Source organism: Ranitomeya variabilis, chromosome 2 (genome assembly GCF_051348905.1).
Source record: "Ranitomeya variabilis isolate aRanVar5 chromosome 2, aRanVar5.hap1, whole genome shotgun sequence".
Taxonomy (NCBI): domain Eukaryota; kingdom Metazoa; phylum Chordata; class Amphibia; order Anura; family Dendrobatidae; genus Ranitomeya; species Ranitomeya variabilis.
The window spans coordinates 462,597,331-462,625,131 of record NC_135233.1 but is presented as its reverse complement, the minus strand read 5'-3'; the positions used below and the strand labels follow the sequence as shown (position 1 = coordinate 462,625,131).

General features: G+C 42.7%; 2 protein-coding genes across 2 annotated transcripts; one reads left to right on the top strand and one right to left on the bottom strand.

The window, feature by feature from the left end:
* ROM1 (retinal outer segment membrane protein 1) lies at positions 1-11,093 on the top strand. Its single transcript, XM_077287517.1, has 3 exons — positions 1-669; positions 2,644-2,890; positions 10,362-11,093. Exons 1-3 carry the CDS (start codon positions 89-91, stop codon positions 10,563-10,565), a joined length of 1,032 nt encoding a protein of 343 aa, XP_077143632.1. The 5' UTR covers positions 1-88; the 3' UTR covers positions 10,566-11,093.
* On the bottom strand, positions 10,996-27,801 carry B3GAT3 (beta-1,3-glucuronyltransferase 3). The gene is made up of 6 exons (XM_077287518.1): positions 27,536-27,801; positions 27,193-27,303; positions 25,815-25,938; positions 16,276-16,606; positions 15,099-15,389; positions 10,996-13,375 (listed from the first exon to the last, which is right to left on the bottom strand). Exons 2-6 carry the CDS (start codon positions 27,272-27,274, stop codon positions 13,277-13,279), a joined length of 927 nt encoding a protein of 308 aa, XP_077143633.1. The 5' UTR covers positions 27,275-27,303; positions 27,536-27,801; the 3' UTR covers positions 10,996-13,276.

Sequence of the window (27,801 nt, the reverse complement as noted above, 5' to 3'; positions counted from 1 at the left end):
CCTGTGGGTGATTGTCTCTATCACCCCCCAGAACAAGGGATAACACAAAGGGGCTCTTTAATTCCCTTTTCCAGGTCCCATTTTTAGGATGGCGCTCTTCAAGACCAAATTTACCTTCCAGAAGCGGGTGAAACTAGCTCAAACTCTATGGCTTCTATCATGGGTCAGTGTTCTTATAGGGTGTGTGAGCTTTGGATTGGGGATCTTCCTAAAGGTACAGCTATGGATACACAATGAAGTGATGGACAACACCGTGGCCCATGCTGTTCCCAACACAGTCCTAACAGCTGGACTTGTGGGAGCCATTCTTGGTCTGATGACAGGGAAAATGAGTCAAGATTCACTCGATATGGCCAAATACCCACGCTGGAAGACTTTTTTGCTCCCTTATTTTTTTATATCCATCCTGAGTTGTTTGCTTTGTTTGGCAGCTTTGTTCCTTAGCATTGTAATGAGGGGAAGTCTGGAAGAATCTCTGAAGATCGGTTTGAGAAATGGGATCAGGTTCTACAAGGACACCGATATTCCGGGCCGCTGCTACCAGAAGAGGACAGTGGACAAATTACAAATGGAATTCCAATGCTGTGGAAACAACCACTACAAAGATTGGTTCGAGGTGCAATGGATCAGCAATCGTTACCTGGACTTCTCCTCCAAAGAAGTAAAAGAGTGAGTGACAATATTAATAAAGTTATCCTTTAATATGATTAATGTTGTGTTGGCCTCAGACTGCAAATGTCCCCAAAATATTGATTTTTTTCTTCTGCAGGAGCTATCAGCATGATAGGAGTCATGGTTGCCAACTCCCAAGAAATTCCAGGACAGTCCGCAAAAATTAGACACTTTTTTGCTCAATCCGTTAAAAAAAAATTGAAGATTTCCATGATTTTATTGAAGCTGAAGAAATGTATATAGATTTTATTTACTATAATTATCATCATTTTACAGGTCACAGTGAACGCAGCTAATGTCGTCATGTCAGTATTATGGGCTGTAGACATGTATCACTGCTAATCATAATAATTTCTTATGGTTTTCCCAAAAATATTGTCTATCCATGATTTTTTGGGCCAGAAAATAATAAAAAGCTAACCCTAGTAGGAGTTATTGACTAGGTTTAAACTTTTGGCTCATTTATATGCAGAGCCATTGGAAAAAAAAGTAAAAAAGTAAACTTTCATTACCATCATAAAAAGTTAGAAAAAGTTATAATAAAATATATGTAATCGATAACTGTGGAACCGAACATGAATTTAGGCCTCATTCTGGCTTCCGTTTTTTTTTTTCACTTGTACTTGAAAAAAACCCTAAATTTTCATTAATCTTTGATCAGCAAGTCCATTTTTACCATCAATGATTTTTCTAATTGGAAAACAAATTGCAAAGCTTCTCCTACTGATTACAATTTTAGAGCCCGCTTTGCACAAGCGTATAACTCGGAAAATTGCTATCCAATGTTTTATCGGATAGTACTCGGGCCAATGTTGATTTTTTTTTTCTCATGAGAAAAAAAATCGAGTGGCTCCACAAATTGGATCACGTGCACCCATTCAAGTCTATGGATGCGTGTAAAACATCAGACTGCACTCGGATGTCATCAGAGTGCAGTCCAATTTACGGTAAGCGGACACAAACCATGGAGAAGATGGAGAAATAAAGTTATCCGTCTTCTCTGCACCTCTGATACGATTCGCTCATCCGAAGATAATCAGATCACAGTAAACTGACACTCGGAAACTCTGAAAGAGTTTGAGCCAAATGCCGTTTACATAATTGATCTGATTCTCTCGCATCCTTATGGACCGCACACAGACATCATCCATGTGCTGTCTGTAATTTCCACGGACTCGTAGACTATTATGAGTGAATTTAGTCCATGCCTCGGATTAAAATCGGACATGCCTCCATGTTTTTTTGAGGACACACAGTCCGCAAAAAAAAAAAATAAAAAACCCCACACTCATGCGTATATGCTCATAGACTACAGGCACATGTTCAATCAGCAAAAAAAAAAAGGATAAAACACGTAAGGGAAAAGTGCATAAGGGTTTATTTGAACAGTGAATCGATCAAGTACATCAGGAAATATTTGGTGAAACATTTTCCTTATTTATTTACATTTTTTCCAATATTTAGTGTTTGTATCACAAGCTGCACTCTTATCTCCAAACTTAAGCAATTCATGGAGAACATTCTAAAAAAGTGTCACTTTTCACAACAGGCGATATTTGACGTCTTATAATTAATATTTGCCTCTTTTATGAAACATGTAACCACATTAACTTTCAGGTTCCTCATTTCACCATTAATTCCATTAGGAGGGCCGGTTGCCAGAAACACCACGTCTGCTTTGTCTGGCAGCCCTGGGAATGTAAATTCAGTCCTGTTATTTCAATATATGTCAGAGGTGAAAGACTACGACACATTTGACTACATGTCAATAGGATAACTATGTCTGTTACTAAAATTTGCAAATGAGGAAGTGGAAAAATGGCTACCCCTGCTATCTGGCAGAGATGCCCTATTGTGCAATTAGTCAATATTTGTAGACTGTTACTATAGGAACTAATGCAGAAATCGAACCCGCTTACATCATTTGCTTCCATTTTATATTGTCCCCTCATTTCTATCTTCATTGTGCAGCCGCATTAAGAGCAACGTGGACGGCAAATACCTGATGGACGGCGTCCCATTTAGCTGTTGTAACCCGAACTCTCCCAGACCTTGTATCCAAATGCAGATCACCAATAACTCAGCCCATTACAGCTACAACTATCAATCGGATGAACTGAACATTTGGGTGAAGGGCTGCCGTGAAGTCCTGTTAAGCTACTACACTGGAATTATGGCCACAAATGGGGCAGCTGTAACTTTATATTTCCTTATTCAGGTAAGGAAAATGATTTTCAGTACCGTATATCAATATAGAAAAGAAAAAAATACACTTCTCATAGTTAAAAGGGCTCTCTGGGAAAAGAGGAAAACTAGAGAATGAAAGAAAATAACATTATAAATAAATTCCTACATACCTTTAATTAACAATTCACACTTATTTTGTCAGGGAGGGCAAACACTATAGAATGAAGATGGACGCCGTCTTGTTACACTGATAAGAAATTTGTTGTTAGAGGTGTCAGTGAGCATGTGCAGTAGGAAGCTCTGCCTTCTTCTAGCATGTGATAGGCTCCCAGTAAATATTCTGATCTAATAGTGGTGATGCCAGGGGTGCAAAGGTAAGAAGATGCTGCTCACACTGCTGTCCATCATGTCTATCTGATCTAATCCTGGAGATACCAGGAGTACTGAGGTAAGAAGATGCTGCTCACACTGCTGACCACCCTGCCTATCTGATCTAATACTGGATATATCAGGGGTGATGAGGTAAGAGGATGCTGCTTACACTGCTGTCCACCCTGTCTATCTGATCTAATTCTGGAGATACCAGGGGTGCTGAGGTAAGATGATGCTGCTCACACTGCTGTCCACCCTGTCTATCTGATCTAATACTGGATACCAGGGATGCTGAGGTAAGAAGAGGCTGCTCACACTGCTGTCCATCCTGTCTATCCAGCCGCTTCTTACCTCTGCACCCCTGGTATCTCCAGTATTAGATCAGACAGACAGGGTGGACAGCAGTGTGAGCAGCCTCTTCATACCTCAGCATCCCTGGTATCTCCAGGATTAGATCAGATAGACAGTATGGACAGCAGTGTGATCAGCCGCTTCTTACCTCTGCACCCCTGGTATCTCCAGTATTAGATCGGATACAGGGTGAACAGCAGTGTGATCAGCCGCTTCTTACTTCAGCACCCCTAGTATCTCCAGTATTAGATCAGATAGACAGGGTGGACAGCAGTGTGATCAGCTGCTTCTTACCTCAGCACCCCTGGTATCTCCAGTATTAGATCAGATAGACAGGGTGGACAGCAGTGTGAGCAGCCGCTTCTTACCTCAGCACCCCTAGTATCTCCAGTATTAGATCAGATAGACAGGGTGGACAGCAGTGTGATCAGCCGCTTCTTACCTCAGCACCCCTGGTATCTCCAGTATTAGATCAGATAGACAGGGTGGACAGCAGTGTGAGCAGCCGCTTCTTACCTCAGCACCCCTAGTATCTCCAGTATTAGATCAGATAGACAGGGTGGACAGCAGTGTGATCAGCCTCTTCTTACCTCAGCACCCCTGGTATCTCCAGTATTAGATCAGATAGACAGGGTGGACAGCAGTGAGAGCAGCCTCTTCTTACCTCAGCACCCCTGGTATCTCCAGTATTAGATCAGATAGACAGGGTGGACAGCAGTGAGAGCAGCCTCTTCTTACCTCAGCACCCCTGGTATCTCCAGTATTAGATCAGATAGACAGGGTGGACAGCAGTGTGAGCAGCCGCTTCTTACCTCAGCACCCCTGGTATCTCCAGTATTAGATCAGATAGACAGGGTGGACAGCAGTGTGAGCAGCCTCTTCTTACCTCAGCACCCCTGGTATCTCCAGTATTAGATCAGATAGACAGGGTGGACAGCAGTGAGAGCAGCCTCTTCTTACCTCAGCACCCCTGGTATCTCCAGTATTAGATCAGATAGACAGGGTGGACAGCAGTGAGAGCAGCCTCTTCTTACCTCAGCACCCCTGGTATCTCCAGTATTAGATCAGATAGACAGGGTGGACAGCAGTGTGAGCAGCCGCTTCTTACCTCAGCACCCCTAGTATCTCCAGTATTAGATCAGATAGACAGGGTGGACAGCAGTGTGATCAGCCTCTTCTTACCTCAGCACCCCTGGTATCTCCAGTATTAGATCAGATAGACAGGGTGGACAGCAGTGTGAGCAGCCTCTTCTTACCTCAGCACCCCTGGTATCTCCAGTATTAGATCAGATAGACAGGGTGGACAGCAGTGAGAGCAGCCTCTTCATACCTCAGCAGTACTAGATCAGAATATCCACTGGGATCACATCTTCCTACAAATGGGTAGTGATTACCTCTATAGTCAAAACAAGTATGATTTTCTTCTTGAAGGTATTTTGGAATCTATTTATACTGGCATTTCCTTTTTGTTATGTTTTTTTTTCTATTCCTGGATTACTCCTTGAAATACATTCCCAAAGGCTTATATAAAGTTTCAGATTATAATGTAAACAAGCTTGTGCCGTGTAAGAAACAGTAAATTAAAAGCAGAAAAAAAGAAGGGACCACATTTTTTTTAAGATCTTTTGTGTTTTGCTTTTCCTGAATAAAGTATCACTATTTACTTTAAGGCTATGTGCACACGTTGCAGATTCGTGTGCAGATTTTTCCGCACCATTTTTTCAAAATCTGCAGGTAAAACGCACTGCGGATTACCTGCGGTTTTTGTGGGGATTCCACCTGCGGATTCCTATTGAGGAGCAGGTGTAAACCGCTGCGGAATCCGCACAAAGAATTGACATGCTGCGGAAAATACAACGAAGCATTTCCGTGCGGTATTTTCCGCAGCATGTGCACTGCGGATTTCATTTTCCATACGTTTACATCATACTGTACACCGCATGGAAACCTGCTGTGAATTCGCAGCGGCCAATCCTCTGCGGATCCGCAGCAAAATCTGCAACGTGTGCACCTAGCCTTAAAGTTTTCAGAGCTTATAGATGACACTGATTTAACTCTTCGGTTGGGGCTAGACAGCAACTTTCAGACTCCATACATGTCGCACATCCAAAACTCACAGTATGGCAATGCCAAATTTTTAGCATAAAGAAATTAAATGGGGTCACTTTTGATGTTGTATACCACCAGCCAAGGATGTGTTCATATCACCTAATTGGGAGCCACAACATAAGTGTGCTTTCAGACTGCCATATTATTAGTGCGAGAATCGAATCTCAACGTATTGTATTGCAATGCTTGGACTGGCCATCAGCTCTCAGAACCTGCGCGTAATAGCCTGTGTCTCTATGCAGCTGTCACACTCAGGTCAGGATAGCCGATGGCCAGTCCGAGGATCACAAAACAATACAATCAAGCCACCAGGATGGCATCCAGTTCCCGATTATGTTCCTTTACAGCTGCAGCATCATGCAGAAAAAGAATTTTAAAGGCTCTAATCCCAAACCACCTCCAGAAAGTAACACATCCCCCAGAGATGGTTTATGATGACCTCTGTGGTATGTTAATCAAGCCAGTATGGCTTCTGCTCGATAACAGCTGTATACAGGTTTAGGAACGTAGCCTTCGAGGTTCTTTTTCCGGATGATGCCAGAAAGTAAACCATCATTGTGAACCAGTTACCACCGTGCATAACTGATGGTGGGTTGGGACCCTAATGACTGATGGCAGGTTCCCATTATACCTGCAGGACCACTGTTTTGTTAGTCAGGCAAGGCCGGTCATCAAGGATCGATTGCCATCTGTCTAGTGTGAGGCTCCAGACAAACAACACCCCATATGTCAACTTCCCGCACCTCCGTCATCATAGTTTTTTTTCAGGTTAGAAGTGCAGTCTGATATTGATTACCTGCATGTCGCAAAATGTCTCAATGGTCATATAAAAGGGCGACTTTATAGCGCTTTGCTGAGATCACACGCTCTGGGTTACTTGGCAGCATTGATAAAAAGCTCACTGTGATTGAGCAATCTCCCCCTCGGCTGTAATGTCTGCAGAAACCACATCCTGTATATTTAGGACTTTGTCCGAAAGTCCTTTTTATCAAAAAACTGAACTGTAAAACAAAGTTTATTAATTGCATGGCTGTGTAAAGCATAGAAAAAAGGTTTTGTTCATGCAAGACCTTATGCAAATGTCTTTTCACATGTACCCATTATAGTCTATGGGTCTGGTCTGTTTTTTAAAAAATTTTTTGCAGACTTAGGCTACGTTTACACTTTGCATTTTTTCTTCTGCAGACAAAACCTGCTCTCTTGGCAGTAAAGAAGATGCTTATGAAAAAAAAATGCTGCAAAAACACTGAAAGTGACATGCTGCGCCAATGTGTGTGCATAAGATTTCTGAAATTTCATAGATTTTTTACTGTAAAACGCCACTTAAAATTTGCAGAATATAAAAAAAACGTAACTTGTGAGCATAGCCTAAGGCTTTATTCACAAAAAAAAGTGTAGAAAATTCCAAAAGGTAAGAAAAAAGCCAAATAACAATAATGATCCTCTGTGAATAATTTCTCCAACAACGCTGTCCTCCAATGACATGGAATGGAGCAACGATCGTGGCATCTGTTAGTACAGGAGCAGACACAGACAGAAGAGGCCCCTGTGCAGGAACAAGATATGGGCCCCTGCATTCTAAGGCTACTTTCACATTTCCGTCTTTCTGCTACCGTCGCAATACGTCGATTTTTGAAAAAAATTTGCAGGATCCTGCATTTTCCCATAGACTTGTATTAGCGACGTATGGACTCAAGTTTTATCCGCTGTGCACTGGATCCTGCAAAATGTGACGGCCCGTCTTTTGCAAAAAACGTTCAAGGGAACGTTTTTCAGTACGTTGTATCCTGTGTTTCCGACTGCGCATGCCCGGCAGGAAATCTCGCTGTCTCTTTCCTCCCCGGGACTTTAGACTGGACAGCGGACCAGTTGAAAAACTGCATCCGCTGCTCTCGATATACACTATTTCACAAACGTCCATCGGTACGTCGCGCCGACACTTTGTGACGGATGACTACTGACGGAAATGTGAAAGTAGCCTAATAGATCACCATAATGCACTATTCCACCTGCTTTGGAGGCAGTAGTGGCCCTCTTATCTCTTGGGCCCCTATGCAGCTGCACAGGTCGCACCAATAGTTTGCCCATCCCTGTAGTATATATTTTTTTCTTGCACTGATGAACTGGTATGATAGTCAGCAAATCAATGTAATTGGTGCTTGCCACATGCTTTATTTGCTAAAAAAATGAATGAAACTAGCGCCTAAAAAACTTTTAGGCCTTTCTATACATGAAGCATAGAGCCGAGCATTGCACTTGGGACGGTGTATTAGTATTGCTTTAAATCAGCAAGGAATTATCAATAACGCGCAGAGCTCTTGGCTTTCCCAGGACTTGGAGACTTTACCCGCCAGGCATTAGCTCTACTTTTCCTCTATAACAATACATGGCACATATCCAGACTGCAGATATCTTCATGGAGCAGTATTGTGAGGACATGTTGTACAAATCAATTGACGATTGCTGTGTTTGGCCGGTCACAGACATAAATGTGTAGTACAAGTTCCAACAGTTTAGGTGTATTACAATTAGTCATGGTTGTGTACATAGATACTGGGAGAAATGCAGAATATTGCTGCGTACGGCCCTAGTGTGCAGGCTGCCAGCTAGAAATCCCACAAGATTCGCTTTATAAAACAAATGGCGGTATATTACCATGGTGGTATAAATGTATTTATGTTGCTCACTTATATAGCGCCATTGATTCCGCAGCACTTTATAGACATTATCATCACTGTCCCCATTGGGGCTCACAATCTAGATTCCCTATCAGTATGTCTTTGGAGTGTGGGAGGAAACCCACGTAAACACTGGGAGAACCATACAAACTCCTTGCAGATGTTGTCCTTGGTGGGATTTGAACCCAGGACCTCAGCACTGCAAAGCAAATGTATAATACCCCCATGTCTGAATTGGCGCATAGTATACACTGATGCATGAGACATGTTACTTAAAGAGTAACTAAAGGCTGGCAAAAAAAAAAAAAAATTATATATATACACATACATATACACACACACATAGTACAGAGCAAAAGTTTGGACACACCTCATTTAAAGATGTTTCTGTATTTTCATGACTATGAAAATTGTACATTCACACTGAAGGCATCAAAACTATGAATTAACACATGTGGAATTATATGCTTAACAAAAAAGTGTGAAAAAAACTGAAAATATGTCTTATGTTCTAGGTTCTTCAAAGTAGCCACCTTTTGCTTTGATGACTGCTTTGCACACTCACCTGGAATGGTCTTCACTTCACAGGTGTGCCCTGTCAGGTTTAATAAGTGGGATTTCTTGCCTTATAAATGGGGTTGGGACCATCAGTTGTGTTGTACAGAAGTCTGGTGGATACACAGCTGATATTCCTACTGAATAGACTGTTAGAATTTGTATTATGGCAAGAAAAAAGCAGCCAAGTAAAGAAAAACGAGTGGCCATCATTACTTTAAGAAATAAAGGTCAGTCAGTCCGAAAAATTGGGAAAACTTTGAAAGTGTCCCCAAGTGCAGTGGCAAAAACCAACAAGCGCTACAAGGAAACTGGCTCACATGAGGACCGCCCCAGGAAAGGAAGACCAAGAGTCACCTCTGCTTCTGAGGATAAGTTTATCTGAGTCACCAGCCTCAGAAATCACAGGTTAACAGCAGCTCAGATTAGAGACCAGGTCAATGCCACACAGAGTTCTAGCAGCAGACACATCTCTACAACAACTGTTAAGAGGAGACTTTGTGCAGCAGGCCTTCATGGTAAAATAGCTGCTAGGAAACCACTGCTAAGGACAGGCAACAAGCAGAAGAGACTTGTTTGGGCTAAAGAACACAAGGAATGGACATTAGACCAGTGGAAATCTGTGCTTTGGTCTGATGAGTCCAAATTTGAGATCTTTGGTTCCAACCACCGTGTCTTTGTGCGACGCAGTAAAGGTGAACGGATGGACTCTACATGCCTGGTTCCCACAGTGAAGCATGGAGGAGGAGGAGGTGTGATGGTGTCGGGGTGCTTTGCTGGTGACACTGTTGGGGATTTATTCAAAATTGAAAGCATACTGAACCAGCATGGCTACCACAGCATCTTGCAGCGTCATGCTATTCCATCCGGTTTGCGTTTAGTTGGACCGTCATTTATTTTTCAACAGGACAATGACCCCAAACACACCTCCAGGCTGTGTAAGGGCTACTTGACCAAGAAGGAGAGTGATGGGGTGCTACGCCAGATGACCTGGCCTCCACAGTCACCAGACCTGAACCCAATCGAGATGGTTTGGGGTGAGCTGGACCGCAGAGTGAAGGCAAAAGGGCCAACAAGTGCCAAGCATCTCTGGGAACACCTTCAAGATTGTTGGAAGACCATTCCTGGTGACTACCTCTTGAAGCTCATCAAGAGAATGCCAAGAGTGTGCAAAGCAAAAGGTGGCTACTTTGAAGAACCTAGAATATAAGACAATTTCAGTTGTTTCACACTTTTTTGTTAAGTATATAATTCCACATGTGTTAATTCATAGTTTTGATGCCTTCAGTGTGAATGTACAATTTTCATAGTCATGAAAATACAGAAAAATCTTTAAATGAGAAGGTGTGTCCAAACTTTTGCTCTGTACTGTATATATTATATTTATAATTGTTTTGTTTTCTTACTCTTTGTCTATGGATTATTTCTCTTTTTTAGGGATCTGTCCTAGTAAGCATGCGGTTCCTCCAGACGTCCATGGATAAGATTACTGGTGCAGAGGATGTGGGGACGGATTCGGAAGGATTTCTTCTGGAGAAAGGTTTAGGGGAGACCATCAATAGTGGTCTGGAGAAAACGAAAGCCCTCTTCAAGTTGTCCAGTTCTGCGGAGGCAGGAGGTGGAGAGGCCACATCCGGGTAAATGGAGTGTTGAGATGTAGACGGCGCAGAGGTTGTATAGGCTGTAGAGATAACGCAGGCCTGTTCGTTTAATTACCCTATATATGTATGTATGTCCTTTATGTATACAAGGCTACCGAGACGAGGCACATATAATCTTAGAAGGAGAGTTGGGGGGAGACCTCCACCTACGTTGTAGCTGCTGAAACGTAGAGACAAAAATAAAAAAGACAAATGCAGGGTTTTGTGCTGTGGAGGGGTGGGCTGTGATAACCACACGTAGGGAGAACGACAGAGGTTCTCTCTGCAGACCTTTATCGCTATCCTCTTTATAAAATATGTTCATGTAGTAGCTAAAACAAAGAAAAGATGAAAAACCACGTAAAATGTAATGTGCGCCCCTGACATTAAACACATAGCAAGCACAATGCAAATAAAGAAAAGCCACGAGATTATGTATGTTGTAAAATGTTTATTCGCTGCGTGAACCCACAAATGACATGGCCTAAAATAATAAAAGCTCTCTGAATAAATTATGAGACATTTGTACAAAAAGTAACATGGAACAAAGCGTCTAAATAACATTAATATTACATGCACAGCAGATGTCCTCATTTTATATCAATGGATAAACCCCTAAAGGGGGGTCTATGGAGATGATCCACAGATAGGTGAGAATTACTAGATTGGAGTGTGGATCCCACCGCTGGGATGAAACCAATCTCTCACGGCTATGACACCGTGGCCAGCAGGAGTTGAATGGAGCAGTTGGTCACATATGTGGCTGTGATACCCGGGATGTGAAGATAGCTGAGCGCAGCCCTACAGGGGATTAGAGATGGAAGAACCCGAACAGAAATGTTCAGTGTTAATACGAGAGACTGAATTTTCTTTTCTTCGCAGTTCGGGTATTCATTATTTATATTGGTGTTTGAGTGGAAGTTCGGGTACTGTTCTTGTACCCAAACCGGACTTTTTAAAAAGTTTGGGTCAGGTACCAGAACTTCCACAGGTACGCTCCATCCCAACAGGGAACACATCATTGGGTCAATTAGAAATTATTATTTTACTATAAAGCCGGGGTCACACTTGTAACTCCAATGTGAGAAACTCGCGCTAGTCTCTCGCCTCAATACCCGGCACTGCCGCCAGCGGTTCGGACCAGAGCGTTCAGCTGCATAGAAATACATACTCCAGTCCCGAGTATCGGCGGCAGTGCCGGGTATTGAGGCGAGAGACTAGCACGACTTTCTCACATTGCAGTTCCAAGTGTGACCCCGGCCTAAGGGCTCATTCAGACATCAGTTTTTCACAGGCGAACACTATCTTTTATTTTTCTTTCCCTCTCCTCTCTACTAATGGCACTTGTACCTATGATAGTCCATGGGGCTATCCACAGATCAGATTATTTTCCTGGGACTAAGCAAAATTACGGAGATTGGTCAGATATTGGTCTGGGTGTCAGATCAAAATCAGTAATGCAAGCCTATGGGTCTGTGCAAAAAAAATAAATAAAAAAAAAACGGACCGCACTCAGGTGCCATCTGTATATTATCTGATTTTTCCAACTGATAGCTTCAGAATTTTTTTTTCCTAAACAATGGAAAAACAAAATTGATGAAACTCTTTTCTTGTACGTGAAAAAAACCCCAAAACTGAAGTCTGAATGAGGCCTTACACACATCAGTGAAATTTGTTCAAGTCTGGACCGGCTCTGTCTGGATCGGCTGTGGGTCTCCTGACAGTAGAGTTCTGAAATGTGTCTGGGATGGATATACATAGCTATATGTGTTGTTATCTTCTAGGTGGTTTCTATATACAATTTGATCTGCCACTTTGGGTAAATCAGGACAAAGTTCCGATGCCCTGATTTCCAGCAGCATCTAATATACAGATATACTTTGAGTCCATGTCTCTTAACAGTGCCTAGTACAACAGGAACAACAATACCGACTTTGATAAAACACATAAAAAAAAAAAGATTTATTTGACCGTGTTTTGTAAAATAACAAGTAACATTTACAAAAACTGCTCAGAAAAGTTGTCATCTGAACACACCAGTGCTTGAAAAATATGTTCGAGTCCCCGCGGCTGCATGTCGCATGGCTGTCCAACAGCCGCTACACATGCAGGGATTGCCCAACAAACAGGAAATCCATACGTGTTGCTGCTGTCGAACAACCATGAGACATGAAGCTGCGCGACTCCAGCATATTTTTTTCCGATCACACCGAAGACACTCAGTTAAGCACGATAATGTCCGGATAGCACTTTATCCGGGCACTCTCGCTCATCACTGCTGCTGCTTCGTCCAGCACATGACCGCTGCGGACAGTCAGTGAGTGACACCTAGAAGTAAGCAGAGACCAGCAGGGATAGGAGAAGCAATAAATCGGTATTATTTTATAATTTACCCATTTTCTGCCCTGGTCTAAACTTGCATAGATTTTGTAAATCCCCTTACATACTGTATTGCAGACAATGTGGACATGGCCATATTGAGGCTTAGATTGATCTGCAGATGTTCTCTACCATAAGTCTAGAGGACGAAGTGTAATGCACAGAGATCCTAATAGGAAAGACCCTGCATGTGTATGATTTCTATACATACGATTACAGATATTAGAGCATCTGATGAAACGATCGATCACAAAAGGGTCCAGAAATAAGTCACTTGCCCCATTACAGCGACAGCTGCTCATATGGTATAAAACAGTCTCGTTTGTGCTCGCATTACACAAGGATTTTGGGGTCCGATCCCTTTCCCTGCTTCTCCAGTAACTCTTCTTGCTTGAGTTTGGGTTTTTCAGTTCGTGTGTGCCACACCCAGATCTGTAAAAACAAAAAGTATATGTCATGCACACGGCATCAGAAGTGACAGGTGGCCGGCAGTAATGTGCTTTATGTCCATATACCGGGGCTAATCTGCTGCCACACATGAATATAATATAGCAACGTACACTGCTCAGGTATACTGGGCGCGACATCTGAGCTCCGGCAGAGGTTCCCGGCACTGGACAGGGCGCAACATCCGAGCTCTGGCAGAGGCACCCGGCACTGGACAGGGTGCAACATCCAAGCTCTGGCCGAGGTTCCCGGTACTGGACAGGGCGCAACATCCGAGCTCCGGCAGAGGCTCCTGGCACTGGACAGGGCACAACATCCGAGCTCCGGCAGAGGCTCCTGGCACTGGACAGGGAGCAACATCCGAGCTCCAGCAGAGGCTCCTGGCACTGGGCAGGGCGCAACATCCGAGCTCCGGCAGAGGCTCCTGGCACTGGACAGGGCGCAACATCCGAGCTCCGGCAGAGGCAGCCGGCACTGGACAGGGCGCAACATCCGAGCTCCAGCAGAGGCACCCAGCTCTGGACAGGGTGCAAAATCTGAGCTCCGGCACAGGTTCCTGGCACTGGAGGGGTCCGTGTGCTGCATCCGAACCCCCGCAAAGGCTCCTGGCACTGGACTGGGTGCCATAACCCATTTTCTGGAAGCTCACTTCTGCTCTGTTTCGTGTAGTTTCTATGGTGCGACATCCCATCCCTCTATTCACAAACGACGCCGTCATGTGACTTCATGGACATAACATCTTGTTGCGATATGGCATATATGGGCAAAACCTATGCGAAAAGTACGGTTTTGTAAAAATCTCTTAATTTCTTCTAGTGTTTGTGCTGAATGACAAACACATAGGGACCTGATTCAGCATTTGCAATTTATTGAAGTTGCTTTTTTTTTTTCTCTTGAGGTATTCGCTGTGGGTTATTTTGCACCAGATTATTCAAAATCTTCAAAGACCACAGACTTTCTATTTAGACTGTACCCCCCCCCCCCCCCCCCTCTGCTTGCGGGTAAGCCCCTTGGCTCCAGCGATCAGTGCGGGACTCCCCTGTTCTCTAGCTGCTCCTGATAACAGTGGATCGGCAGAAGTTTCATTAAGCTTTGTTTAGGCCGACCTCACATCTCGTGGCCATGGTGCGGTACTTGCTGCAGTTGCCCAAAAGTACTACAAAACTATAGCACGCAATCGCAAGTGCAAAAGAAACCCAAAAACACCACGAACGTAAAGTAAGAATCCAGCCTTGTAATGGACAAATTCCAGGGCGTGCATCAAATTGATGACCATGAGTGGCTCTACTTGAGATTCATTGCTTTCTAGTGATGGGCCGGAAGTAATACAGGAAGGAAAGCTGCAGAGGCTTCATTTTTTGATAGTGTGGATACCAAGGATCAGGTCCCTTACACAGATGGTATATCGAATATGTTTCTGATGCCTTATACTCTAAGTCTGACATGCAGGATCCGAGCATGGACAGCAATGAGAACTGGCCATAGATCTCATGACCCGATATAACAACCTCATTTATGCTTATAACACTGCTGAGTTCAGGTAAGGAGACCCATGGCCAGTTCGTACTCAGACCGTGAACGTGGGATGTGTGAAATCATCCTAAATGTGCACATTTGGAGAGACGTGACCAAGTAAGACAATTTTTTTTTATCACCTGGGAAACAAATCCATATCAGGAACATAGCATTTGTAAGTACACATACAAACCTTAGTGCAATTATCCGCTTTGGGCTCCAATTCCCCGACGGTCACCAGTGGTCCTAGAAGGCTGCTCTCCAAAAAACCTCTCTCTGCATTTGGGTCAAACTGTGCCTTTGGGTGATTCAGAAGTAGTGTCAAAGACACCGCAAATCCAGCCATGTCTATGGGAAACGGTCTGTGTGTCTTCCAGGATGTATGAAAGCTCACTACTTTGCCTCCAGTGACCAAAGGACCTTCATAACGAAGTCCTCCAACAAGCCCAACTGGCCAGACAGATACTTTGTGTGTGTTACGCATCTGTAGAAGGGAAAAGAAAATTCACAAGAAAATAAATAAAAAAAATAAAAACAAACAACGAACATTTCCTCTGTGGCCTCTCATGTTAAAAATGTCTGCATGTAGTAGAGATGAGCGGGACACCGGCCCACCGATCACGTCTGTAGTCTACAGCCTGCCAGTCAGGAACTCCGCAAACCTCCTACTCACAGGCATCCTCGGTTAGTTGGCTCAACGCGACATTTTGTGCGCATCACTTTGGGAATCCTCTTCTTCCTCTTGAAAAGGATGGGGGCAAGGGCTCCAACAATTGCACGCACGCACCCTGGGTCTCCAGCGATCACACACTTACGCTCATCCTTTGCATAAGTGATAAATGTATTTATTGGGAAAACCTTATAATAATGTCCTTAAATAAATGCATGTATTTTACGCAAATATCATCAACTGATTGTCAGCACAAAATGACTGTTCAAGCCAAGCACAGGTGATCGGTACTCCCTTGGGGTGGATGAGCAGGTCAACGTTCCTTCCTATTTGTTTTACATCTACACCCTCTTCTTCCTTGATTGACAGTTCTGGTTTTACAGTAGTCAGTGGATGGTGGAGATTGATGCAAAACAATAAGGTGGGAATGTGCACTGAACAGCTCAGCCACGCCAAGGGTGCACCAAGCGCCCGTGCATGGTTTGAATAGTCATTGTGCACTGATGGAATTGCTTTAACTGTGGCAATCGTCACCAATAATTATTAATCTTCAACATTATTAATTTCACCTGCCAATCGTGCAATATGATGCTGTAAACCTATATGTAATACACATATAATAGTATATATATTTGAGAGATAAGGCGATAATGGCTTCAAACATCCCAAAAAAGTTGAAAAGTAGTGGAACACAACTCACCTCCTGAAAGATCTTAATACTGTATGTGTTGTCATCATCAGCAAAATAGACGACCCCATGGTCCTTGGGTGATCTGTTCTCACGCAGCCAATGTAAAGCCTCGTTTCGCTGTTCCACACCACGCGGTTTCAACCAGTTGGGATCAGAGTCCTTCAATTTCATTGCTGGTGGGGTCTGCACATGAAGGTGGGTGTATTGCAACTCACTCTGGGCCAGCAGATCGGACACTAAACTAGTGCGCTGTGCTGAGTCTTCCACCACAATCCAGTGAAGAGCAGGGACGAGAAGTAATGTTTGGGACAGGCGAGTAAGTTCAGCCCGCTGATGAGGTCTGACCAGGACAAAAAGAACGCAACTTAGGTATCCGATGCTATGCAAACGCCACTTTATGTACAGGTAAGGCTTTGTCTATACTTGTGTGATGGCAGATTGATATGGGTATAAAACTTAGGAAAACTGCACTTATGTCCCATTTTAAGACCACCTCTCCTAGTCCTGGAAGTGCCAGTTCTGAAATCAAGAGACGGCTTACTCCTCCTATTTGTGTCATTATGTGATAAGGACACTCCCGAGTTTGGCTCTGTTTAGCAACAAAGTCAACCCTCTTCAACATTACGACTGAAGCAGAGTCACAGGAGGCTGGCTTATCTAATAAACTGAACCACAAAGCCAGCCCCCCTTCATCACATGCTGGCACAGAAGTAGGAGAGTTTTGTCGCTTTAAGTATTAGAAAATGAGACTTTCAGGACAAGAGGAAAGTAGGGATCTATACAAAAGTGCAAGTAATTTCCAGGAATAGGTCCACAGACTTGCTCGGGTGTGAAAATGACAAACTAAGCTTTGCTCAATCACTGCTGCACCTGGTTGGTCTGACATGGCTATAGCAGTGACAATGCGGCTTCAGTATGCGATTGGTGCGGGCACACCACTGAGTCCTTTGTTATTTTTACAGTGGGCAAGCTTATGGACAAAAAAAAAAAACTTATTCATGAAAAACCTATTGAATGTATATTAAAAGATATGTATATATTTGCTAAGCATCTATCTCTCTGAATGGAACTTTTGGAGTTAGAGATCTTTATTAATTTTTCCTTTAAAAATGAGGGAGGCACAAGATGCTAAATACATAGAAAAATAAATAAATATATACAGTAGAGATCAAAAGTTTGGACACACCTTCTCATTTAAAGATTTTTCTGTATTTTCATGACTGAAAATTGTACATGCTCACTGAAGGCATCAAAACTATGAATTAACACATGTGGAATTATATACTTAACAGAAAAGTGTGAAACAACTGAAATTACCGTATATACTTGAGTATAAGCCGAGATTTTCAGCCCATTTTTTGGGGTTGAAAGTCCCCCTCTCTGCTTATACTCGAGTCATACCCAGGGGTCGGCAGGGGAGGGGGCGCGGGGGCTGTCTAATTATACTCACCTACTCCTGGCGCGGTCCCTGCTTCTCCGGCACCGCAGCTTCTTCCTGTACTGAGCGGTCACATGGTACCGCTCACTACAGTAATGAATATGCGGGTCCACCTCCCATAGGGGTGGAACCGCATATTCATTACTGTAATGAGCGGTAACGGTGACCGCTCAATTCAGGAAGAAGCTGCGGCGCCGAGGAAGCAGGGACTGCATTGAGCCAGGAGCAGGTGAGTATAACAAGGAGGGGAGCGCAGCGCTGCGCGATATTCACTTGTTCCTCGTTCCAGGTGCCGCTCCGTCTTCAGCATCTTCTGCAGTGACGCTCAGGTCAGATGGCGCGGTGACGTGGTTAGTGCACGCCCTCTGCCTGAACGTCAGTGCAGAAGACGCTGAAGATGGAGCGACGCCGGAACATGGAACAGGTGAATATTGAAAGCGCCAGGGGCCTGAGCGACAGAGAGGTGAGTATGTGATTTTATTTTTTTTATCGCAGCAACAGCAAATGGGGCAAATATCTTTATGGAGCATCTTATGGGGCCATAATCAACGTTTGTGCAACATTATATTGGGCAAATGTGTCTATGGAGCATCTTATGGGGCCATTATTAACCTTTATGCAGGATTATATGGGGCATATTTTAATATGGAGCATTTTATGGGGCCATCATAAACTTTATGGAGCATTATATGGGGCTCCTGATTCAATATGGATATTCAAAAACACAACCTACTGATGTCTCAATTAATTTTACTTTTATTGGTATCTATTTTTACTTTTAACATTTACCGGTAGCTGCTGCATTTCCCACCATAGGCTTATACTCGAGTCATTAAGTTTTCCCAGTTTTTGTGGCAAAATTAGGGGGGGGGTCAGCTTATACTCGAGTCGGCTTATACTCGAGTATATACCGTATGTCTTATATTCTAGGTTCTTCAAAGCAGCCACCTTTTGCTTTGATGACTGCCTTGCACACTCTTGGCATTCTCTTGATGAGCTTCAAGAGGTAGTCACCGGGAATGGTCTTGCACTTGTTTGCCCTTTTGCCTTCACTCTGCGGTCCAGCTTACCCCAAACCATCTCGATTGGGTGCAGGTCTGGTGACTGTGGAGGCCAGGTCATCTGTCGTAGCACCCCATCACTCTCCTTCTTGGTCAAATAGCCCTTACACAGCCTGGAGGTGTGTTTGGGGTCATTGTCTTGTTGAAAAATAAATGACGGTCCAACTAAACGCAAACCGGATGGAATAGAATGACGCTGCAAGATGCTGTGGTAGCCATGCTGGTTCAGTATGCCTTCAATTTTGAGTAAATCCCCAACAGTGTCACCAGCAAAGCACCCCCACACCATCACACCTCCTCCTCCTCCATGCTTCACGGTGGGAACCAGGCATGTAGAGTCCATCCGTTCACCTTTTCTGCGTCGCACAAAGACACGGTGGTTGGAACCAAAGATCTCAAATTTGGACTCATCAGACCAAAGCACAGATTCCCACTGGTCTAATGTCCATTCCTTGTGTTCTTTAGCCCAAACAAGTCTCTTCTGCTTGTTGCCTGTCCTTAGCAGTGGTTTCCTAGCAGCTATTTTACCATGAAGGCCTGCTGCACAAAGTCTCCTCTTAACAGTTGTTGTAGAGATGTGTCTGCTGCTAGAACTCTGTGTGGCATTGACCTGGTCTCTAATCTGAGCTGCAGTTAACCTGCGATTTCTGAGGCTGGTGACTCGGATAAACTTATCCTCAGAAGCAGAGGTGACTGTTGGTCTTCCTTTCCTGGGGCGGTCCTCATGTGAGCCAGTTTCTTTGTAGCGCTTGATGGTTTTTGCCACTGCACTTGGGGACACTTTCAAAGTTTTCCCAATTTTTCGGACTGACTGACCTTCATTTCTTAAAGTACTGATGGCCACTTTTTTTTTTTTTTTTTAACTTAGAATTTGTATTATGGCAAGAAAAAAAGTAGCTAACAGTCTATTCAGTAGGACTATCAGCTGTGTATCCACCAGACTTCTGCACAACACAACTGATGGTCTCAACCCCATTTACAAGGCAAGAAATCCCACTTATTAAACTTGACAGGGAACACCTGTGAAGTGAAAACCATTCCCGGTGACTACCTCTTGAAGCTCATCAAGAGAATGCCAAAAGCAGTCATCAAAGCAAAAGGTGGCTACTTTGAAGAACTTACAATATAAGACATAATTTCAGTTGTTTCAGACTTTTTTTTGTTAAGTATATAATTCCACGTCTGTTAATTCATAGTTTTGATGCCTTCAGTGTGAATGTACAATTTTCATAGTCATGAAAATACAAAAAAAAAAAAATCTTTAACCCCCTTCACCCCCAAGGGTGGTTTGCACGTTAATGACCGGGCCAATTTTTACAATTCTGACCACTGTCCCTTTATGAGGTTATAACTCTGGAACGCTTTAACGGATCTTGGCGATTCTGACATTGTTTTCTCGTGACATATTGTACTTCATGATAGTGGTAAAATTTCTTCGATATAACTTGCGTTTATTTGTGAAAAAAAACGAATATTTGGCGAAAATTTTGAAAATTTCGCAATTTTCCAACTTTGAATTTTTATGCCCTTAAATCACAGACATATGTCACGCAAAATACTTAATAAGTAACATTTCCCACATGTCTACTTTACATCAGCACAATTTTGGAACCAAAATTTTTTTTGTGACGGAGTTATAAGGGTTAAAAGTTGACCAGCAATTTCTCATTTTTACAACACCATTTTTTTTTTAGGGACCACATCTCATTTGAAGTCATTTTGAGGGGTCTATATGAGAGAAAATACCCAAGTGTGACACCATTCTAAAAACTGCACCCCTCAAGGTACTCAAAACCACTTTCAAGAAGTTCATTAACCCTTCAGATGTTTAACAGGAATTTTTGGAATGTGTAAATAAAAATAAACATTTAACTTTTTTTCACACAAAATTTATTTCAGCTCCAATTTGTTTTATTTTACCAAGGGTAACAGGAGAAAATAGACCCCAAAATTTGTTGTACAATTTGTCCTGAGTACGCTGATACCCCATATGTGGGGGTAAACCACTGTTTGGGCGCATGGCAGAGCTCGGAAGGAAAGGAGTGCTATTTGACTTTTCAATGCAAAATTGACTGGAATTGAGATGGGACGCCATGTTGCATTTGGAGAGCCCCTGATGTGTCTAAACATTGAAACCCCCCACAAGTGACACCATTTTGGAAAGTAGACCCCCTAAGGATCTTATCTAGATGTGTGGTGAGCACTTTGACCCAACAAGTGCTTCACAGAAGTTTATAATGCAGAGCCGTAAAAATAAAAAATCATATTTTTTCACAAAAATGATCTTTTCACCCCCATTTTTTTATTTCCCCAAGGGTAAGAGAAGAAATTAGACCACAAAAGTTGTTGTGCAATTTGTCCTGAGTGCGACGATACCCCATATGTGGGGGTAAACCACTGTTTGGGCGCATAGCAGAGCTCGGAAGGGAAGGAGCGCTATTTTACTTTTCAATGCAAAATTGACTGGAATTGAGATGGGATGCCATGTTGCGTTTGGAGAGCCCCTGATGTGCCTAAACATTAAAAACCCCCACAAGTGACACCATTTTGGAAAGTAGACCCCCTAAGGAACTTATCTAGATGTGTTTTGAGAGCTTTGAACCCCCAAGTGTTTCACTACAGTTTATAACGCAGAGCCGTGAAAATAAAAATTCTTTTTTTTTCCCACAAAAATGATTTTTTAGCCCCCAGTTTTGTATTTTCACAAGGGTATCAGGATAAATTGGACCCCAAAAGTTGTTGTCCAATTTGTCCTGAGAACGCTGATACCCCATATGTGGGGGGGAACCACTGTTTGGGCGCATGACAGAGCTCGGAAGGGAAGGAGCGCCATTTGGAATGCAGACTTAAATGGATTGGTCTGCAGGCGTCACGTTGCATTTGCAGAGCCCCTGATGTACCCAAACAGTACAAACCCCCCACAAGTGACCCCATATCGGAAACTAGACCCCCCAAGGAACTTATCTAGATGTTTTGTGAGAACTTTGAACCCCCAAGTGTCTCACTACAGTTTACAACGCAGAGCCGTGAAAATAAAAAATCTTTATTTTCCCACAAAACTTATTTTTTGGCCCCCAGTTTTGTATTTTCCCAAGGGTAGCAGGAGAAATTGGACCCCAAAAGATGATGTCCAATTTGTCCTGAGTACGCTGATACCCCATATGTTGGGGTAAACCCCTGTTTGGGCACACGGGAGAGCTCTGAAGGGAAGGAGCACTGTTTTCCTTTTTCAACGCAGAATTGGCTGGAATTCAGATCGGATGCCATGTCCCGTTTGGAGAGCCCCTGATGTGCCTAAACAGTGGAAACCCCCCAATTATAACTGAAACCCTAATCCAAACACACCCCTTACCCTAATCCCAACAGTAACCCAACCACTCCTCTAACCCAGACACACCCAACCCTATTCCCAACCGTAAATGTAATCCAAACCCTAACCCTATCTTTAGCCCCAACCCTAACTGTAGCCCCAACCCTAGCCCTAACCCTAGCAATAACCCTAGCCCTATCACTAGCCCTAACACTAGCCCTAACACTAGCCCTAACCCTAGCCCCAACCCTAGCCCCAACCCTAGCCCCAACCCTAGCCCCAACCCTAGCCCCAACCCTAGCCCCAACCCTAACCCTAACCCTAACGGGAAAATGGAAATAAATACATTTAATTTTTTTATTTTTCCCTAACTAAGGGGGTGATGAAGGGGGGTTTGATTTACTTTTATAGCGGGTTTTTATGATTGGCAGCCGTCACACACTGAAAGACGCTTTTCATTGCAAAAAATATTTTTTGCGTTACCACATTTTGAGAGCTGTAATTTTTCCATATTTGAGTCCACAGAGTCATGTGAGATAGATAGATAGATAGATAGATAGATAGATAGATAGATAGATAGATAGATAGATAGATAGATAGATAGGGGTCATTCCATGTCAAGTGAACCAATGATTTTTACCACTATATTTTTAATTCTTTTGAGATTTTGTTATTTGGTAATAGTGTGTCAGAGAATGCAAAATGTGAAGAAAAAAAAAATTATAGATTTTTTTTTTATTTTTTATTGATTTTCAAAGTTCGGAAAAAGTGCAAATTTCGGTGTTGCCTGCCTTTACATTTCTCCCCATAACTCAGGCTAGAAAAGAGATAGAGAAACAAAATAAACACCATTCTTCTCAGAACAGTACAGGCTTTCACCAGATATGTCACAAGAGTATCTTTGATAATAATTTACCTATGCGAACGCAAGCGCAAAACTTTAAAATGCATTTCCGAAAAAAACGTTTAATTTAAAAATTTCAAAAACTGCACATGCGCCTGCTATGCTCCTATTCACATCTGTACCAAAATACAAGATGGGATCATGATGGGATCATATTTTAAAAAATAAAACTATTACAGTGTCAGTTCAAAAATCTTGATTTCAGATCTGTTCAGCCTGTGGTCTAACAGTGTGGGGTGTAGATTTATCAAATAATCCATGATTGTTAGATATTCCTGTATTATTTTATTATGTTACAGATTAGAAGCAGGAGAGGACAGAGGAGAAGCTTTGTTAGGGCTGAGGATGACCAGGGGTAGACAGTGACTGCAGAGCAGATGACAGGCCGGCAGCTCGGGCCGTATTCACACCAAATCTTATCACCCAGGCAACTCCTCAAATGGAGGGAGAAAAGTACTCTTAACATCCAGTCCATGTACTGTACAAACCAGGACTACGGGGGGGAGGAGAGTTTGTTATATCATCGGTTACAGGAAGCAGAACCCATCACAGGGACTCAGCAATACCGGACTATCATTCCATGTAGTGGAAATAAAGACAGTGACGTCCATGAAGTGGTAGAAGGCGGCACAAGATCGGCAATGGATGACAACTGGTGATGTGACCTGTGAATATGATCGGCGCTGGTGGCGGCTACTGGACTCTCCAAAGATTGTGAAAATGAAGACGTAGAAAGGACTTTTCTGCACCTTCTGGTCCAGCGCCATCCTTTGTGTATCCAAGAAAAGCAGACATTGTAAAAGTGAACAAAAATCAGATATAACTCAGGTGGAGCCGAGCACCATGACAGGCCGCACATACTCTGACACAGAAGGAAACGGCCATTGCTAGTGAGCGCTGATGGGCAAGATGACATTTCACCCACTAGAAGGGACACATTGATGATAACAGGCCAGTGTAAAAACCTACTATTAATTGTTTGATTAGTTCATATTTTATAGAAAGAGGATTTAACTACTGTACTATTCTTCTTAAACACTTCAGAAATGACATGTTTAGTGATATAGTAGAAAAAAAATTGTTCCATGTATAAATAGGTGGTAGAAATATTGGTTCTTTTCATCTTGTTTTTAACATAATTAGGACGAGACTGTATTTAGAAAACCACACTTGAGGATGTGATCACCTTTTATCTTTTGGCTTGTTCAATGAATTCAGGTTGAAAATGCTGAGCAAGTTGTGTTATGATGATTAAGATGTATTTATTCTGTCACTTCGGTATTTGTTTTTTGTGTTTCTTTATTGTTACATATAAATGTTGAATTCAATAAGTTGTAATTTGAAAAGAAAAAAGGAAGAAACTCACACAAACATAAAATCAGATGATTCAAGGCTTAAAAAAAAATACAAATGTGATAGATCCCAAGTTGAATCCCTGTACAAATATAAACAAGGACACAAGTAACACACATGCATGTTTTCACAATTTTAAAACATACGTTTTTTTCAGAATTGCGCATCAAAATTTTTAATTTGATTTCTCCAAAACAAAATATAAAGAAACATAGTCTTGTGACATATCAAATGAAAGCCGGTACCGTTCTGAGAAAAATGATGCCTCTCCCACCTCTATATCTTAATTCTAGCCCGAGATATGATACAAAATGTAAAGCTATACCAGGCCAAAATCCACGCTTTTTCAAAACTTTAAAAATCTGTAAAAAATTAACTTATGAAGAAAAAAATTCTAAACTTTTAATTTGTAATTAACTAAAGTTGTACTTCATAAAAACAAAAAATCAAAACAATCTAAAGATGTAAGGTAAAAAAAATATTCATATTTGGATCACTTGATATGGAATGACCCATAGATAGATAGATAGATAGTTTTTGGCAAAGCCAGCTTGCCGCTTTGAAGAAACCGGAATGGAATACATCCAACCTGTATTTTCGAACGGAAAACGGATTGGGACAAATCCACACATGTAAAGAAAAAACTTTTTGTTTCTCCAGCGATCAGTCCAATGGTAGAGTAAAATACACCTTTTATTTATCCATTAAAAAGTTCCAGATTTCTTCAGTTACAATATTGCATACATTCAATCCCTTATGGACGATATGTTTCTATATATATATCTATATATATATATATATATATATATATATATATATATATATATATATATATATATAAAAATCAGTTTTAATGCTGCTAGACAAAGTCTGCAAGTCTGACTGCTTCTGTAGATTGAGGTGTGTTTTTTTTTTTTATTTTGTTTTTAATATGTGTTTGTACACCGGAAAAGCTAGACAATTGTGACGCCAAGTGCCTCCTACAGACACTAAGCAAGAACTGGTTAGCTGAGAGCCAGCAGGAGGGTGTATACTGCAGGGGAGGAGAGAGCTTTCTTTGTATCACTCAGCCTCCTAGTGGCAGCAGCAGCATACACCCACGGTCTGTGTCCCCCAATGAGGCGTAGGAGAAATCACATTAAGGGTAAGTCTCCACGTTCAGGATTGCATCAGGATTTGGTCAGGATTTTCCATCAGTTTTTGTAAGCCAAAACCAGGAGTGGAACAATCAGAGGAAAAGTATAATAGAAACATATGCACCACTTCTGTATTCATCACCCACTCCTGGTTTTTGCTTACAAAAACTGATGGAAAATCCTGACCAAATCCTAATGCAATCCTGAACGTGGAGACTTACCCTAATAAACTATTGTGACGCCATGTCATTTGTTTAAGGTACAATGATATGGGGTGGAGGAAACCTTCTACACCTGCTCTGTACTCAGTTTTCCAAGTCATATACTGCAAAATTAAACAGCTTACCTTGTATGTGTTGGGGTTACTACATATATAACAGGCATGTTTTCCCCACCACGACGGTGCGGGGTTTCCCTCCTGTGAATATTATTGCCAGGGTTTACCTGACGTGTACAGTCACATTGCTGACCTGCAAACAATCATAGTACAAAGGACCAGATGTGAAGGAAACAGCACTTGGCATATCTAAAAGACTAATCACACAACTCAGACTCAGCCATAAAAAAAAACAAAAAAAACAAAACAAAACAATGGGATAGGTCATCAATCTGAGCTCAGTGGGGTAGAACAATCAGTACATCTATCGATTAGCTAATATTTGCTGGGGCAGCGTCCAGATACAAGCAGAGAATGAAGTGAAACACAAGTGCAGTACATTGTTTGGTGGCCGCTGCCAGGCTCTCTCCCAAACTATATTGGTTGCTGCAAGATCAGATATCAACAAATCAATAGGGAGGCCGCATATAAAGACCCAGATCTTATCCTAAAGATAGATCATCAATATGCAGTCCCAGATAGCCCCTTTAAAGATAATCTGTCACCAGGTTTTTGTTACATCATCTGAGAGCAGCAGAATATAGGGAAAGAGACCCTGATTCCAGTTATATATATCACTTAGTTTACTTGATGCAGAGGCTGTGATATAATAAGAATTTTTAGATGTAGCAGAGCTTATAAAGCTAACCCACACCCAAATCCCTGATTAGAAGTTTTCTGTGTACATTGTATATTGACAGTACGCTGCTAATCAGTGCTGGGGATATGAGTTTTGTGGGCAGCTGGTCCTGCAGTGATAATCTGCTGATAGAACACGCATTGTATTGAAACAAGAGCATACAACCTAATAAGTGACTCATCATGTCTCAGCCTGACCTCAGATTACATAGCAAAGACCTGCAGACAGATTCCTTTTAAATGGGTTTTCCAATTTCAGAAAACTCCTATTCTCCAGTTGCAGTTTTTTTTTTTGTTTGTTTTTTTTACACTCACCCTTCCTGGGTCCAGCGCGGAGTCTCCACCACTGTTTCTGGTATCTGTTATTGGTGGCAGCGTCGACACAACACCACCCAGCCAGTCTGTAATCTCAGCCCATCAACTTGAGCTCAACAATTGGCTGCAGTGCTGTGGACGTGACGTCAGCACTGCAGGGAAATAGGGCACTGGGAGCAACGGCTGAGACTCAACATTGGACCCGGGGAGGGTGAGTAAAGTCGTTTTTTTTTTTTTTTCAAACTGCATCAGTGGGGACAAGGGTTTTCTTAAACTGGAAAACCCCTCTAAGTTCTAGTTCTTGCAAAACAAAGGCTAGCTGACTGCCTGCGTCCGGGGGTGAGATGTAGTTTTTTGGCTTCGAGTATAAGATGTAGGTCGGGTTAATACGTACCGAGCTGCAGTAACGCGTACAGGAGACCGGTGCTGGACACCACGAAATACACCAGAAAGACGTTCCTCAGCTTCAGCCTCATGGTAGAAAGAGGAAATCAGACAGGAACATCTGCAGGGAGAACAGTGGTCAGCCATAACGTCTAGTATCAACACGGGGCATGAGAGGAACTACAACTCCCAGAAGACATTCCCAGCTGTGCAATACTAACTAGGATACTCAGTGCCTGAGATAAGTAAATGCTATAGATGATGTAAGCAATGATGGCATGCTGGGACTTGTAGTTTACACGGCAGTATAATAGGGAGAACATAGAATACACCATATACAGCTCCTTACTCACATTATTAGTGCTGACATCAAAGCCAGAGCTGAACACGACGAGCTGAGCATCCACCGAGCGCCATCACTCCCCTTCACTGAGCACCGGCAGGCAGGTACCGCAGAAATGACTAGAGGAGGCGGCGCAGACTGATGACGTCACCGCTCTACTACTAGGGAGCGCCACGTGGTACAATGTTGTGCGGGGAGGAGGCTGGGGGGGTCACGTGACCAGGGATGTGTGGCTGGAAGAAGGGGGGCGGCCGGGGACTCTCTTGTCCTGTAGGG